This window comes from Equus asinus, chromosome 21 (genome assembly GCF_041296235.1).
Source record: "Equus asinus isolate D_3611 breed Donkey chromosome 21, EquAss-T2T_v2, whole genome shotgun sequence".
NCBI lineage: Eukaryota > Metazoa > Chordata > Mammalia > Perissodactyla > Equidae > Equus > Equus asinus.
The window spans coordinates 46,429,681-46,447,836 of record NC_091810.1 but is presented as its reverse complement, the minus strand read 5'-3'; the positions used below and the strand labels follow the sequence as shown (position 1 = coordinate 46,447,836).

The following is an 18,156-nucleotide window of genomic DNA, read 5'->3' as shown; positions in this document are numbered from 1 at the left end:
TGTTAGTATAATTTTATCCAAAAGGTATCTACTTCATTTTTTATTATGCAAATTTTCAAACGTATATAAAATTAGCGAAAATCATATAATGAATCCTCATGTACCTTAGCTTCAACAACTGTCACTTCATAGTCAATCTTTCCATCTAGACCAGGAGTTGTTAGCAAACTATAACCTGTGGGCTAAATCTGTCCTGCTGTCTATTTGTGTAAATAAAGTTTTATTGGAACACAGTCAAGCCCACTTGTTTACATTCTGTCTGTGCCTCCTTTCACACTACAAAGGTAGAGTTGAGCAGCTGTGACAGAGACTGCATGGCCCATAAAGCCTAAAATATTTTATTATCTGGCCCTTTATAGAAACGTTGCTAACACCTAATCTATATCCTCATACACTCCACTCCCACCCAACCATGGATTATTTAGAAACCAATTCCTGATATCACATTATTTCATCCAATATAATCTCAGTGTGTATTTCTAAAAGAAAATAACTTTTTACATAACCACAATAACATCACATCTTAATGTTAATCAATCTTAAAAAATTAACAACAATCCCTTAATATCAAATATCTGTCCATGTTTGAATTTCCCCAAATGTCTCAAAAATTTTTTTTTCAATTTGTTTGGTCAAATCAGGATCTGAATGAGATCCAAATATAGCGCATGGCTGACCTATCAGCTAAATCTCTTATAATCTGTACATTCCCCCCACACACACTTTTTCTTACAGCGTATTTGTTGGGAGACTCAGCCTTTGCTCTGTGTAGAGTTTTTCAGATTCTGGTTTTACTGGTTGCCTCCCCATAGTAACCAGTCGTTCCACTGTCCTCTATATTTTCTATAAATCAGTTTAGATCTAGAGGCTTGATCAAATTCAGATTTGACTCTTTTCAGGTAGAGGGCAAGAATAAGAATACTTCATAAGTAGTGTAGTATCCTTCCAGGAAGAGGCACATCCTGTCTGGTTGTCTCTTCTTGCGATGTTAGCAGTTTTTAATGGTCACTACATAGAGACAATGACTCATTAGGAGCTAAAAATGGTGATATTCTTTCCTCCTTTCTTTGTTTACTAACCAAAATAGTTCTATAAAGAAAAATTTCTCTTCAACTATTTGATTACCCTGAGGTACAGTTTACAAAAAGAAGGCAAAATACATGCTTCTCTTTTTTCTCTGTATTTACCAGCCTTCAAAATTATCAACTGGTTCCCCAGCATGCTCCTAAGGCAAGAAATGAGGATTTTGTTTAAAAGCTTCACTATAAAGTTACAGATTAAATCACACATATGTTTCAGGCCACTGTAGCTATGATCCAATTGACACTCAAACTGTCCCATCTTCAATCAGAGGGATTCTCTTCATGTTGGCTCCTAAGTCCTTCTGACATGACCCTATAAATGGTCATTGGTATCTTTTTTACTTTTGGTATGAAATGATGTTCCAGGCTCATCTTGTAGTTTGCCTACCCAGGAATGAGCTGTTGGACTTCTCCTAAGGAGTCCCAATTTACTTCAGTGAAAACGGTATTTAGAGATCATAATTGGGATACATAGGGTGCTCAATGCTACTGAGATACTGTTTCTAGGCCTTTTCAGTGTCTAGAACTAATAAATATCTTTTCTTTCTTTTTTAAGGTAAATCACATCAGGAGTTCACATTGCTACTTCCGATACAAACTTAGGAAGATAGTATTTTTACTTAACTTCATCTATTTAAGCTCTGTTTTCCTTTATCTCGTGCTAAAAATACTAGTTTTCAATTACACATTTAATTATTAATTTGCTTTATCCCACAATACACAAATAATGATTGCAAAATAATACCAACTGTACCACCAACAATACTAAAAACAGCTGAAGATTTTTTGTTGCAATTTTTCTTTTGTCTTTATGTTATATCCCTACTAGGAACATAGATTTAAATCACTGTATTTTAAAGTCACTGAAATAGTTCTTCTCTGGGTAGTTACTCCACAAGCTGCATACACATAGGTTTCTTTGTTAGATTTTGCTTTTGTTTTTTAGGAATCGCTTTCTTAAAATTTAATTTTGCTTTATAGTTATATAAAATATTTACATGGTTCAAAATTCAAATCTATAGAAGAAGGTACATTCAGAAAGTCTAGCATGTATCATCCTTGTCCCCTTCACTCTATTTCGTTCTTTTTTTTTTTTTTTAAACAAGAGTTTAAACTTTTTTTTTTTTTTTTTAAAGATTTTATTTTTTCCTTTTTCTCCCCAAAGCCCCCCAGTACATAGTTGTGCATTCTTCGTTGTGGGTTCTTCTAGTTGTGGCATGTGGGACGCTGCCTCAGCGTGGTCTGATGAGCAGTGCCATGTCCGCGCCCAGGATTCAAACTAACGAAACACTGGGCCGCCTGCAGCGGAGCGCGCGAACTTAACCACTCGGCCACGGGGCCAGCCCCCACTCTATTTCGTTCTTAACCCACAGGTGACTTGTTTTTTTTTGGTGAGGAAGATTACCCCTGAGCTAATATCTGTGCCAATATTCCTACACTTTGTCTCTGGGACGCTGCCACAGCATCACTTGACAAGCGGTATGTAGGTCCATGCCCAGGATCCAAACCCACAAAACTTGGGCTGCCAAAGCAGAGGGTGCAATCTTAACCACTACGCCACCAGGCCAGCCCCCACAAGTAACTTTTTTAAATGAATTTATTCTTTTAAAAAAAAAAAAACAGAATTCACATACCCATACACACATTCATTATGTTCTCCTCCTCCCTCATTCTGCATAGTTATCTTTTTTCATACAAGATATTCTAGAGAACATTCCTTGGCTGGATGTAGTTGGTCCCCATTTCTTTTTGCCACTGAGTGCAGCTTGCCATTATAAAGTACCATTCTTGGTCTCTTGTAATGCTTTCTGATCAGAATTCTACCTCTGCCAGATATCAAGACTGAGACTCCTGCTTTCTTTTCTATTTCCATACATCTATGTATCTTTGTCCATCCTTTTACTAACGTTACCCTTTCAGAATCTCCCCATTTAGGTATGTCTCCTGTACACAGCACAGAAGTGGGTTTTGTTTTGTGAGCCAACTTGAACTAGTTTTTTCCTTTTAATAGAAGAGTAAGCCAAAAAAAAAAAAACAAGAGTAAGTCCCTTAATATTTATTCATATTACCAAAATGTTTGGCCTCAATTCTATCGTACTGATAAATATTATATAAATTATTTGTGTCTACAGTCTTTCACTATGTGATCTATTTTATTTAAACACAAACTTCTTCTTTTTAAAATCTATCTTTTGGCATTTAGAAAGGTTTGTGTTTTTGTTCTACTGGTTATCTTTATACTAATACCTCTATATAATACTTTTAGCTCTATTTTTGGACCATTTCCTATTTCTTTTTTCTATAAACAACACTAAAGTTAGCTATAGCCTCTTTTTTCTCCTCTTCTTGTCATTACAGTTAACAGCCTTTTACTCCCAGTTAACACTTAAAAGGCAATTAACTAAATTACTAGGCAATAAAGCTGGTTAAAAAAAAAAGGCAATGAGTAAGCTTATACCATTATCCACATGCTCTCCCCACTGTTGTCCTCTATTTTTTTTCAGTTACACTGTATTTACATTGTGAGAACGTGTAGCTATTATATACTATACTGTCTCCCTTAAAACCATCATTTAGTTCTAAGTTCTACTGCTACATATAAATATATTTAATGTTTCACTAACACTTTCTATGCTAATATTTCTCCATTTGTTTGTTTTTCTGAAGCTCACTCTCAAGTGGCTTTCTTAGGAAGGGCTCATGGGGACAATATCACCTGAATCCTTACATCTTCATAACAGTTTGCATATGGCCTTTACACCTGAAGTTCAGTTTGGCAAGACATAAAATCTTTGCCTCATATTTTCTTCCGCTGAATTTCTTAAATATGTTATCCTATTATCTTTTGGCAGAAAGCAGTGTTGTCAATTAGCCTGATGACAATCTTGTTTTCCTTCCTTTTCAAGAAACTTAGCTTTTTGCCTAAATAACCACGGGATTATTTTTTGCTTTAAAGTTCAATAGCTTCATTAGAATACACCTTGATGTAGCTGTTCTTATTTGATTTTCCCATATACATAGTGAGCCCTTTCAACACATATTTCAAGTCCTATTTTATTTCAGTAAAGTTTTCTTGAATTATAGTTTATAGTATTTTAGTGTGTCATTGCTTTGGTTATCTTCTTCAGGGATTTCTATTTTATGTATCTTAAATCATTTTTACCTATCTATACTATTTTTCCAAGTCCTTTTATTTGTTTCTTCATTTCTTTTTGGATTTTAAAATTTCTCCTCTTTTTCATCTTTTATTTCTCTTCAGATATTATCCATGGTTGATTCGTTCCTGTGTTCATTTTTTTTTTTTAAAGATTTTATTTTTTCCTTTTTCTCCCCAAAGCCCCCCGGTACATAGTTGTATATTCTTCTTTGTGGGTTCTTCTAGTTGTGGTATGTGGGATGCTGCCTCAGCGTGGTTTGATGAGCAGTGCCACGTCCGCGCCCAGGATTCGAACCAACGAAACACTGGGCCGCCTGCAGCAGAGCGCGCGAACTTAACCACTCGGCCACAGGGCCAGCCCCTCCTGTGTTCATTTTAACTTGATCTTCTTTTCTAGTATTTTTTATTTCCAGTTCTTGCTTAACTTCTACATTTTCTCTTTTCAAATCTTCTTTTTCTCCAATCATCTCATTTAAGAGTTTTTATAAAATTTATTTACACTTTTTCTCATTGCTTCTATCATTGTTCCTACTTTATTTTAGCTTGTTTTGAAACGTTTTTGTGAGGAGTGACGTCAGCATCATGGCAAAGTGAGCTCTTCCCTTATTCTCTCCCCCCTAAGATACAATGAAAGGGACATTCATAAACCAACAGAGACACTCACACAACACAACAGACATCTGACAGATTCATGCCGCCATTCATCGCCATACATAAGTGGATCTCCTCTCCCTTCCCCAGCAGCAGTGGGCAACGAGCTAGGGTGTGGGACCTCGCATGGCGGCCAGTGGATGACTCTGAGAGGAGAAGGAGGAAAAGGCAGCCCTCCATGGGAATACTTTCATTCTCAGAGTTGCCTCTCAGCCTGTGGGAAAGCTCCACATGGAGGAGGCTAAGCAATCGTGAGGGTGCTTAGCATCCTACCAAGCCAAGCAGCTCAGGTGGCCAGATAATGAGTGCAGAGCAGGAATATGTGGAACCGCACATGCAAAAGAAGGTGTCCCTCCCCCTCCTCCTGCCTGGTGCATAAGCTCAGGAAGTCGGCCAGAGCAGGGGATCCCCGCCACAGCACCTGCACCTAAGTGTGTAAAGCAGCAGCAGACAGGGGGCAAATGCAGATGGGCCCTGTCAGCACAGCTTCCAATGGACAGGCACAGCTGCCAAGGGTCACAGAAGGCTCAGAAAGCACAGCTCCTGCCCCGACCCTCCCAGTGGTGACAGGTGGAATCTGTGACCAGATACTACCACTACGCGATGTCAAAAGTCCACCCCATCAAACAGCATAAAGAACTATATTAACATTCCAGACCAGAAGGAAAATGCTAAGTACCCAGAAACCAATCCTGAAGCCCCAGAAATATACAATCTAAACGATAGAGAATTCAAAATAGTTATCATAAAGAAACTCAATGAGTTCAAGAAAACTCAGAAAGTTCAATGAACTCAGGAATAAGATTAACGAACAGAAGAAATTCTTCACAAAAGAGATTGAAACTATTAAAAAAAATCAGAAATGCTGGAGATGAAGAATACAATGAATGAGATAAAGAAAAATCTGGAATCCTTAAAAAAACAGAGCTGATATTATGGAGGACAGAATTAGTAATTCAGAGGACAGATATACAGAAATGCTTCATATGGAGGAGAAGAGAGAACTAAGACTAAAAAGAAATGAAGAAATTCTCCAAGAAATATCTGACAATTAAAAACTGCAACATAAGGATTATAGGTATTCCACAGGGAGAAGAGAGGCAGAAAGGAGCAGAGAGAGTTTGTTCAAAGAAATAATAGCTAAGAACTTCCCAAACCTGGGGAAGGAGCTGGAATTACATGTAAATGAAGCTAACAGAACTCCTAAGTACATCAAAGAAATATTTTTGTCTGACAGTGTTCATCTCGTTTGTAGTTATGTTGCCCTAGAAGGATTTTATTCTACCTTTTTTCCTCTTTTTTTGTTATAATAATCTTGTATGAGATTCAACTGGAATTATTTTCTGTTGTTCATGTTTAAATGAGATGAATTTTCCTATACTCTTAAGATGAGATGGTGCCAGGTAGCATCATGTCTCCAGAGCTTTCTCTTAAGACTTTTTTTCACAAAATGTTAATAGCCAGCTATAAGCCCACAGACACCTCAGGACCCTAATACCCATAACTTCATCTCTAAAAACCATTCTTCACCAAAAAAAACCCCCAGGACTTCCTGGAAAAGTGGCTGATTTCAGGGCTGAGGCAAGGAAAAATTTCTTGAGCCAAAAAACAAGAAAACACTCAAAGAATGATGAGAACATAACAAAGGACACATTAGCCAGCTTGAAGGGGTGCCCAATGGCCAAATCCCGGACAATTTGAGCATCAAAATCAGTAATGATAGTGAAGTATTATAACCCATTGAATAAAAATAAGAATCATGAGTCTACACTGACATGCATACATAAATACACACAGACATACATAAATGTATATGTGCAAATGGGGGAAAAGGGAATGTTCTTTCTGTAGTGAAAAGTCAATTATGAAATGTAGAAGGAATTAGAAAATACCACTGAGTAATCATTAGAGTAATGATTGTTTCAGATAAAAATTACCACCGCATGCTAAAAATAGTGGGTGACAGTTTGAAGAGTAATGTGATATTTACATAACCTCAAAGTATCTTCCCACAAGATACTTATTAATTAAAAATGGTAAAAGTAGGGCCAGCCCAGTGGCATGGCAGTTGGGTTCACATGTTCTGCTTCGGTAGCCCAGGGTTCACCCATTCGGATCCCAGGTGTGGACCTGAGCACTGCTTCTCAAGCCATGCTGTGGTAGGTGTCCCACATATAAAGTAGAGGAAGATGGGCATGGATGTTAGCTCAGGGCCAGTCTTCCTCAGCAAAAAGAGGAAAATTGGTGGCAGATGTTAGCTCAGGGCTAACCTTCCTCAAAAAAAAAAAATGGTAAAAGTAATTTTATGGTGGAAAAACTTGGCATATACCAACTTAATCAAGTGATGAAAGTTAATTTCACCAGTTAGAGGACAAACCAACAGCATGTATCTCCTGATATGATGCAACAGGACACAGCGTCACTTCTGCACTTTTCCTACCCGAACCTATGGAAACATCAGACAAACTCAAAGTGTTGGACACTAAAGAATAACTGGCTTGTACTCTTCAAAAACGTCAAGACCAAGAAAGACAAAGAAAGGTTAAGGAAACTAAAAAGACATGACAACCAAATGCAGTGTGTGATCCTGGACTGAATCCTGGACCAGGAAAAGAAATGGGTCATAAAGAACATTATTCGGTCTGGGATATAATGAATACTATTGGGAAAATTGGCCTGTACTTTTCAAAACTGTCAAAGTCATGAAAGACAAGAAAGCCTGAGGAACTGTTCCAGATTAAAGAAATCTTATGACACACGAAAAGTAAATGCAACACATGATCAGGGATTTTCTTTTACTATAAAAACATTACTAGTAAAAACTGAATAAGGTCTATAGATTAAATAACAGTACTACATCAAAGTTAATTTCCTGACTTTGTTATTACTGTGCTCATGAATGTCCCTGTTTTCAGAAGTACATTTATGTATTTATGAGTAAAAGGGCTTCATGTCTACAACTGACTCTCAAATGCTTCATTAAAAAAGCATGTGTGTGTGAGAGAGAGAGAAAAGGAGAAAGACAGAAGGAGAAGGAGGGAGGGAGGAAGATAAAATAAATGTAGTAAAATGTCAACATCTGGGGACACTTGGCAAAAAGTCTCCAAGAATCTTCTATACTATTTTTGCAACTTTTCTGTAAATCTGAAATTATATCAAAATAAGAAGTTGAAAGAAAAACATATAATGTCTGGTATTTTCTTAAATCTACAGTCTCTCTTCCCTTTCTCCACCTTTATGCAACCCTTCTCTTTCTTTTGTCCTACTGTCTCTGTCTTGCTTAACTAGAATTCTACTCCCAGAAGGGCTCTTTCATTTGGTTCATTTAAAGAGTTCATAGTCCCCAGATCACTTCTGGGTGAGAGGAGAGAGGACAACAAAATCAGAAAGAGAATCAACCTGGCCCAATGTACTTAAAGACAAGCAAACCTACAAGTCCCAAACTCAGAGAGCCTCACAATCATACAGGATAAGCAACTGATGTTCCCTATGAGTGTCATAAAAACCTGAGGCTTATGGAGGACAGAAAATAATTTATAATTTGTTCTTTATAAATATTTTCATTCAAAACGCTAACCCAGAAGTTAGGAAAACACATGTGCTTGGGAGACTGAAAACTTTAAGATTGTGGACAGCCCAAATTTTCCTAGCAATATCATATCATGTCTGGATAAGAAGTATTTTATTACCTTCTGGGGCTTCAAGGGTCTTCTTATTCTGCTCACACCACCCAATGGGGTAGAGGCCAGCTTTCCTAATGTCACACCAGAAGTCTGCTCTCCGGTCCTCCCCATAGCCGTCGTAGCGGAGAAGGAGCAACTGCTCACAGGTGGTAATGATTGTGGCAACCCAGTAGGTTTCAGGATCTGTTTTCACAACCACCTCCAGTTTCATCCCAGGAGCAAATCCATTTTGCAAACGAGTATCCACCTGAACAAGAAAATGTTATTAACCACCAGACAAGTATCTCAAATGAGTATTTTTTTGGCCAAAGTTCTTTGTTAAGGCTTACAATTCTGAAGCACCAAATGCAATAAAATCTTCCCAAGGGAAAACTGAGAAATTCCAATTCTAACTCACAGGAGTGATCCAAACAAAACAGGGAATAGCAATGCTGCTCTGTTCCATCTGACTCTGAAGGAATTTTAATATAACTCAATATTTTCACCAAAGCAGTCTACAAAAAATGTTTTCCACTATGCACATAAATCACTAAATGTTCACCATTTTAACAGCCTTCAACACATTAAGTTTTCAAGAGTAATTTCTACATCATTCAAAAGAAAATTTATGAAGCCAGAAAAGGGAAAGGACAAAAATAAGTTATAATGATAATAAATTAGTATAATATGTTCCATGTGTAGGGAGCTATATCTCCCAGTCTCCCTAAAACCGTCTACATTTAATACCTGTTACCCTTGAGTAGTAATTAATAATGCTTCTTTTCTCTCTCAAAAGTATCCTAATTTAGATGATAAATTATATGGTCACAACGGTATAGGTTAGCAATTCTGGAACTACTGTACGTGTACTCTAAGATTAAATAAATATATTGTGGATAATGACAGCCAGGTTTCTCACTGTGGGAGAAAAGTAAAAATAAGAAAAGGGAAACACAAGAATGAACCTTGTGGTGTTCAACTGGAATTGGAGGTATCAGAATGAGGTCACAATTACAGACAGACAGACGGAGAGATACAGAACAAAGTAGAGATATGTACGCATGTATGTGGTAATATACATATATTTCCTAACTCTGTGAATTGACAAGGACTAGAAGCAAGGATACTCGGTAGTAATAAGAAAATTTAGCATCTAAATCTTGATTTCTAAATACCATCCTACAATAAAAAAGAACAAGAGATCCATAAAGAAACGATTGATCCCAATTCTCAGGTAGGGAAAATACAGTAAGAGCAATGAATATCTTGTGATGCCAGAAAGTAAGGAAATGCTTCAAAAATGATGGGGGCATGTTGAAAGGACAAAGGATCCAACTAGAAGGATCTCCCAATGGTCACATTTGAAACAATTTGAGCAATAAAATGAATAATGAGAGTAATAGATTATAACCCACAGATTTAATTAAATGTCCATGAATCCATACTGTTATAAATAATTAACAGAGAAGAGGAGACATACCTTACTTAGAGTAGAAAATCAATTAATAAATACAGAGAAAAATGATGAAAGTAGAAAATCACCATTAGACAAACACCACAGAAATAAACACTTCAGGCAAGAATCATGGGTTGATGCTAAAACGACTACAATGACTATATTTGCCTAATATCAAAGGTTCTACCCTCAAGATTCTTATTAATTGCAAAAGGAAAAACAGCAACATTTGATTGAAGAAAGCTGGCAGACACCACCTTAACTAACTAATCAAAGTTAACATTGCCAGTCCTAAAACATCAATATCATATACCCTTGATATCATATAAGAAAAGCACATCATTTCTATGACATTCTTGCCAATCTGCATATACTCAAGCTAATCATGAGAAAAATCAAACTCAAATTGAGGAATGTTCTACAAAATAAGTGATATGTAACATGTGCTTCAAAAGCGTCAAGGCCATGAAAGATAAAGAAAGAATGAGGAACTGTCATACAGTGAAGGAGACTATGGAGACATGACAACTAAATGCAATGTGGCAATCACAACCACTGGAAAGTGAGGGGAATCCCAGAAAGTACAGAGCCAGAGAGGGAGAGTCACACATTCTGTGTAAAAAATTCCTCCCCCTTCTAATAATCACTACCCTGTTGTACTCTTGAAAGTCACTATTCTGAATTATAACATTACAGTTTAATATTGCCTGTGTTTTAACACTATATTGGTGGAATTATACAGTATAAATGTTTTTCTGTGTGGGGCTTCTCTTGTCCAACATTGTTAATGAGATTCATTCATGCTGTTGCATGAAACAGTAGTTTATTTCTTTTCGCTGCTGTAAAGTATTGCATCATACTTATCTATTTTATGCTCAGAGTAGTAGGCATTTTGGGTAGTTTGCAGTTTTGGAAGACTACACATAATACTGCACATAATACTGCCATGATTATACAAATAGTTTTGTATGTCTCTTGGTGCATACTTACATGGATTTCTATAAAAGATACAGCCAAACTGTTTTCTCAAGTGGTTGAACCAATTTACTCTCCCAGTACTGTATGAGAAATCCTTCTGTTCCAACATTCTAACCAACACATTTGTATTTTCAGTCTTTTTCATTTTAACCATTTTGAAAGGTGTATTGTGTATCTCCTTGTGATTTTAATTTGCATTTTCTGATTTTTAATAAAGTTGAGAAGCTTTATATTTACCACCCATTTAGATTTCTTCTTTTGGGAAATGCTAAGTTTCTTCCAATTTTTTATTGAGTCTATATTTCAGTGATTTGTCAATTACTTGTATTACAAATATCTTCTCACTTTCTTGATGGTGTCATTTGATGAACAGAAGTTCTCCATTTTAATGTAGTCTGATTCATCAATATTTTTCCTTTAAAAAGTCAGGGATTTTTCTATATTTTTTAACTTTTTATTAAGATTATGATAGTTTACAACCTTGTGAAATTTCAGTTGTACACTATTGTCAGTCATGTTGTAGGTGCACTACTTCACCCTTTGTGCCCTTCCCCCACCTCCCCTTTCCCCTGGTAACCACCAATCTGTTCTCTTTGTCTATATGTTTAACTTCCACCTATGAGTGGAGTCATACAGAGTTCGTCTTTCTCTAACTGGCTTATTTCACTTAACATAATACCCTCAAGGTCCATCCATGTTGTTGTGAATGAGACGATTTTATCCTTTTTTATGACTGAGTAGTATTGCATTGTATATATATATATATATACACACACCACATCTTCTTTATCCAATCATCAGTTGATGGGCACTTAGGTTGCTTCCACATCTTGGCTATTGTAAATAATGCTGCAATGAACATAGGGGTGCATGGGACTTTCGGAATTGCCAATTTCAAGTTCTTTGGATAGATACCCAGCAGCAGGATGGCTGGGTCATATAGTATTTCTATTTTTAATTTTTCGAGAAATTTCCATACTGTTTTCCATAGTGGCTGCATCAGTTTGCATTCCCACCAACAGTATATGAGGGTTCCTTTTTCTGCACAATCTCTCCAACATTTGTCACTTTTTGTTTTGGTTATTTTTGTCATTCTGGCAGGTATAAGGTGATATCTTAGTGTAGTTCTGATTTGCATTTCCCTGATGATTAGTGATGATGAGCATCTTTTCATGTGTCTGTTGGCCATCCGTATATCTTCTTCGGAGAAATGTCTGTTCATGTCCCCTACCCATTTTTTGATTGAGTTGTTTGATTTTTTGTTGTTGAGCTGTGTGAGTTCTTTATATATTATGGAGATTAACCCTTTGTTGGATAAATAACTCGTAAATATTTTTTCCCAACTAGTGGGTTGTTTTTTTGTTTCAATCCTGTTTTCCCTTGCCTTGAAGAAGCTCTTTAGTTTGATGAAGTTCCATTTGTTTATTCTTTCTATGGTTTCCCTTGTCTGAGGAGTTATGGTGTCCAAAAAGATCCTTCTGATACTGATGTCAAAGAGTGTACTGCCTATATTCTCTTCTAGAATACTTATTATTTCAGGTCTAATCTAATCAGGTCTAATGCAATATGAAATGAAATCCTTACCTAAAATATACAATTCTCAACACTTAAGTGAGATAGAAATGAACTAAAAAATACTTTAAAAGGACAACTATTATCACTGAGTTTTTCGCTTTTTGTTTTTTTGAGGAAGATTAGTCCCGAGCTAACATCTGCTGCCAATCCTCCTCTTTTTGCTGAGGAAGACTGGCCCTGAGCTAACATCTGTGCCCATTTTCCTCTACTTTATATGTGGGACGCCTACCACAGCATGGCTTGCCAAGCAGTGCCATGTCCACATCTGGGATCCAAACCAGCAAACCCCGGGCGGTCAAAGTAGAACATGCAAACTTAACAGCTGTGCCACTGGCCAGCCCCATCGCTGAGTTTTTACATGAGGAAAAATTAAAATAGCAGGACTCTTTAGCTTATAATGACACCTAAAAGAATATGGATCAACTTGACAAAACAATAGACAAAATCATAGAGTGAGTGTTACTGTCTTCACAAATCCTAGAATGAAGGAATTATGCCCTGCCAAACATTGCTATGGACTGAATTGTGTTCCTCCAAAATTCGTATGTTGAAACCTTAACACCCAACGTGACTGTATTTGGAGATAAGGCCTTTATGGAGGTGGTAAAGGTCAAATGAAGCCATAATGGTGGAGCCCTGATCCAACAGGATTAGTGTTCTTATAAAAAGAAACAGCAAAGAGCCTGCTCTCTCACTCTCTGCCATGTGAGGACACAGCAAGAAGGCAGCCATGTACAAACCCAGAAGACAGCCCTCACCAGAAACCGACCATGCTGGCACCCTAAACTCAGACTTCCAGTCTCTAGAACTGTGAGAAAAGAAACTTCTGTTGTTTAAGCCATCTAGTCTATGGTACTTTGTTATGGCAGCCTGAGGAAACTAAGACCAACATTAAATAAGCAGTTTTGGAATCAATAATTTCTTGTGCTTTAAAAGGGAGTTTGGGGTGAACAGGTTAAAAAACTAAATATAGGTCTAAATATAAATTAATAAAATTTGGAGTACTTTCTTACACTCTAAAGGTATTACATAGGGCAAATATGTTCTCCACTTATAAGGCAAACTGGGTTGTTAGGGCATAAAATTATGCTGCACAGGCCACTAATATGACCCACTGTAATCACATTACACATGTTTCTGCTCAATGTGAGAGAAAGCAAATGATACTGAAATTATTTTCAAGGAGCAAATCAACAGTTATAAAATTCTATAAAGTAAAGTACAAGAAAATAAACCATTTTCTTCAATTTATGAGAAGGTTTTTTGACATAAATAGAGGAATATTCGTGACCAGTCAAAAAGACAAGTCCTCATTGAGTGGCAGAAAATACACAAAACCAAACAAGATTTTCAGACTCCGTCAAGTTTTCTTAATGAGGGTGGCAGGAGGAGGGAAAAAGAAAAAAGCACTCAAGGGCCGGCCCCGTGGCCAAGTGGTTAAGTTTGCACACTCTGCTTCGGCGGCCCAGGGTTTTGCCAGTTTGGATCTTGGGCACAGACATGGCACCACTCATCAGGCCACAGTGTGGTGGTGTCCACATAGTACAGCCAGAGGCACTCACAACTAGAATCTACAACTATGTACTGGGGGGCTTTGGGGAGAAGAACAAAAAAAAAGAAGACTGGCAACAATTGTTAGCTCAGGTGCCAAGCTTTAAGGAAAAAAAAATTTTTTAAAAAAGAAAAAGCACTCAAATTCTTTCAAGTCATCCAACTTAAAATAACTCTTAACTCTTTAATGATAGTGCAGTGAGTCAAAGGAAAGAGATATAGTCAGTAAAGCAAATATAGTTACTGCTTACGTGTTTAAAAGACCCATAGGGAACTGCTGTGGACCCTGTCTCTTCTAGATAATCTTCCCAGCTTAATTCCACTTCTTCCATACCAGATCCAGCATCTGGAATTAAAAACAAAACACAACAAAAACAGGTGATCCCCAATTAAAGAAAACTCAAGGTACAAAAACATAAACTGAGTAAATCTAACTTTACAACTTACTTCACAAAAGTTAATTGATTTTACACATAAAACAACTGCATTCTTTTTAAATGGTAGACTCCCTTAGTGCATTGACTGTCAATGAATCTAAACAGCACAGAAGCGTGACATGCCATCTCCTGCTGGGATCTATCTCGGATTCACCCAAATAGACCATATAGAGCTGGCGAGAGTGTAACTATTACAATCACTTTGGACCATAATTTAGTATCTAATGCCAAATACTTGACACACTTAGTAGGCATTTAAAACTTAAATTTCCAACCTGATTCTTCCTTAGTATTCTCCAACTGAGTAAAAGATACCACTAGTCGATATTTTGGCTCAACCAAAAAAATGTGGAGTTATCTTTGCTTCCCTCCTTTTCTTTCACATCTTACATCCAATCCATCAGAAGATTTTATAGGTACTACCTTTAAAACATATCCTAAATCTAATACTTTCCACCATTTCTATTGCTCTCTCTAGTCCAAGGCCTAACTACAATATCTTTCACCTTTTAATAACACTTATAATAAAATCTAAAATCTTTGGGAGACTGTAAAGGCCCTACAGGATCTGACCTCTGGCTACCTACCCTGCTACTTCATCCCCAACCAGCCTCTTGTTTGCTCACTGCGTTCAAGTGACACTGAGCTTCTTGCCATTCTCTTTCTTTGAGCAGGAGCTCAAAGAGATATTTGTACATGAAAGTTCATGGAAGCAATATTCAAAATAGCCAAAAGGTAGAAGTAACCCAAGTGTCCATTTAACAGATGAAAGGATAAACAAACTGGGGTATATACAGTGAAATATTATTCAACCTTAAAAAAGGAAGGAAATTCTGACACATGCTACAACATAGATGAACCTTCAGGATACTACGCTAAGTCAAATAAGCCAGTCATAAAAGGTTAAATATTGTATGATTCCACTCATATGAGGTGGTTAAAGTAGTCAAATTCATAGAGACAAAAAGAAGAATGGTGGTTTCCAAGGATTGGAAGGGGAGAGGGGAACGGGGAGTCACTGTTTAATGGGTATGGAGTCTCAGATTGGGAAGATGAAAAATTTCTGGAGATGGACTATGGTGATAGGTGCACATTAATGTGAATGTACTTAACACCACTGAACAGCACACTTAAAAATTGTTAAAATGGTCAACTTTATATTATGGATATTTTATCACAACTTAAAAAGTGGAAACAAATTTTGAACAAGGTTAACGTTTATCAATTCTTCACAGTAGGTACAGGGGCATTTGTTATACTGCCTTCCATTTGCTTTTATGTATTTGAAAATTTTCATTAGAAATACAACAAGCCAACAAAGACTACATTAGGAGTATCCTAAAAGAATGGGCCAGGAGAACGTCAATTTCCATTACTAAAACAAAACAAGGCTAGAAATTCATGTTCCTTAGCAAGGACCCTCATCCCTCAAACAGCATGATAATTTAAAAATAATAAATAGGGGCCAGCCTCATGGAGTAGTGGTTAAGTGTGGCGCACTCTGCTTTGGGAGCCTGGGTTGATAGGTTTGGATCCCAGGCACAGACCTACACCACTCATCAGCCATGCTGTGGCAGCAGCCCACATCCAAAATATAGGAAGACTGGGACAGATGTTAGTTCAGGGCAAATCTTCCTCAGCAAAAAAACAAAAAAGAATAGTGAAAAAAAAAATAAAATAAACAAAAACAATAAAATTAGTGAATTAAAGGACTAAAGTCTCTCATGCATTAAAAACTACTAAAAACTGAGAACAAGACTAATAATCTGACAGAAAAAATGAGCAAAATGTATGAAAAGAGAATTTATCAAAAAGAAATGCAGAGCGACGTCAGCAACATGGTGGAGCGAGTGGTTTTCTTTGTCTCTCCCCCTCTGAACTACAACTAAATGGACATTCGTTGATCAATGGAGGATACTCACACAGCACCTCAGGACACATGAGAGACCCATGCTACTACACATCAGAAAGTGGATGGATTACCCCCAGGGAGGAGGTGGAGATAGGTGAGAACTCTCTGGCCCCCAGACAGCCCAGTACCTAGAAGTGACTTTCTCCTGGCTGATGCACTCACAGCACTGCCGCAGCCCTGAGGGTGGGCGTGTGCATTAGCTCAACTATGGAAACAGGTGACTAGAGCGCTAAGCCCCCTGTGATTGCTCTGTGGACCGGTGGGAAAATCCAGTCCCACTGCAGCCCCAGGGAGTGACCTGGACTCAACCTCGGAAGGGAGGCCCCACCCACCAAGTGCAAAGGCTGGGCAACGTAGGAGCAGAAGCGGCATGGATGGGCGAGCTACCCGCCCACTGCATTAAACACCCATTGCTCTGCTCCAGCCCCGAGGGGGCAAGTGAGATCCAGCAGGACCAGATGATGGCAGAGCTGTGAGTCTGGGTGAACTAACTCTCGGCTGTGGCAAAAGCCTGTAACACCACTACAGTCCCTAAGGAGGGAGAATGTCTAGGCGGGTCTGTGGGAGCAGGCAGCAGCAACCCAAAGCCCCCAGCTGATTGTTCCCACAGTTGAGGGGAGACCCCACAGGGCCACTGCGATCCCAAGGAGTGGCCCAGGCTCAGTCAGGAACAGCTGACAGGGATCCTGGTAGGCACAGATTACATAGCTCCTGCCCCTTCCCCACAGTGGTAGCAAGTGGAAGCAGTAACCAAACTCTATCACTATGCAGACACACAAATCCACGCCATCAAGTAGTATGAAAATACACACAAAATCTCCAGAACAGAAGGAAAATGACAAGTACCCAGAAAACAATCCCGAAGACACAGAAATCTATAAGCTAAATGACAAAGAATTCAAAATAGCTATCATTTAAAAACTCAATGAATTAAAAGAGAATACAGATAGATAACTCAATGAGTTGAGGAACTAAGTCACAAAAGATCTTGATACTATAAAAAAGAACCAATCAGGAATGTTGGAGATGAAAAACACAATGAAGGAGATGAAGAAAAATCTGGAGTCCATGAACACTAGGACTGGTAATATGGAGGACAGAAGAAATGGAAAACAAGCAAAAAAATGTGAGCATTAGGCCCCCACATTTCAATATTCACTCTAAATTTAAATGGATTGAATTCTCGAATCAAAAGACACAGAGTGGGTGGATGGATTAAAAAACAAGACCCAGGGGCAGGCCCAGTGGCCAAGTGGTTAAGTCTGCGCGCTCTGCTGCAGGCAGCCCAGAGTTTCGTGGGTTCGAATCCTGGGTACGGACATGGTACGGCGCTCATCAGGCCACGCTGAGGCAGCATCCCACATGCCACAACTAGAAGGACCCACAACCAAGATTATACAACTATGTACCAGGGGGCTTTGGGGAGAAAAAGGAAAAAAAATAAAAATCTATATTTAAAAAAACAACAAAAAAACACAAGACCCAACAATATGCTGCCGCCAGGAAACACACCTTAGCCCCAAAGACAAACACAGACTCAGAGTGAAGGGATGGAAGACGATAATCCAAGCTAATAGTGAACATAAGAAAGCAGCTGTGGCCATACTTCTATCAGACAAAGTAGACTTCAAGGCAAAACAGGTAAAGAGAGACAAACAGGGGCAGTATATAATGATAAAAGGGACACTCAACCAA

General features: G+C 38.0%; 1 protein-coding gene across 4 annotated transcripts in view; it reads right to left on the bottom strand.

The window, feature by feature from the left end:
• The window catches only part of SFMBT1 (Scm like with four mbt domains 1), a 141,543-nt gene that overhangs the window by 42,888 nt on the left and 80,499 nt on the right, over nt 1-18,156 (bottom strand). For all 4 annotated transcript variants that reach the window (XM_014826594.3, XM_070492755.1, XM_070492756.1 and 1 more), the window contains 2 exons: nt 14,364-14,458; nt 8,580-8,820 (listed from right to left, as the gene is read on the bottom strand). In XM_014826594.3, coding sequence (XP_014682080.3) covers nt 8,580-8,820; nt 14,364-14,458 — 336 coding nt within the window. The remainder of the gene's footprint in view (nt 1-8,579; nt 8,821-14,363; nt 14,459-18,156) is intronic.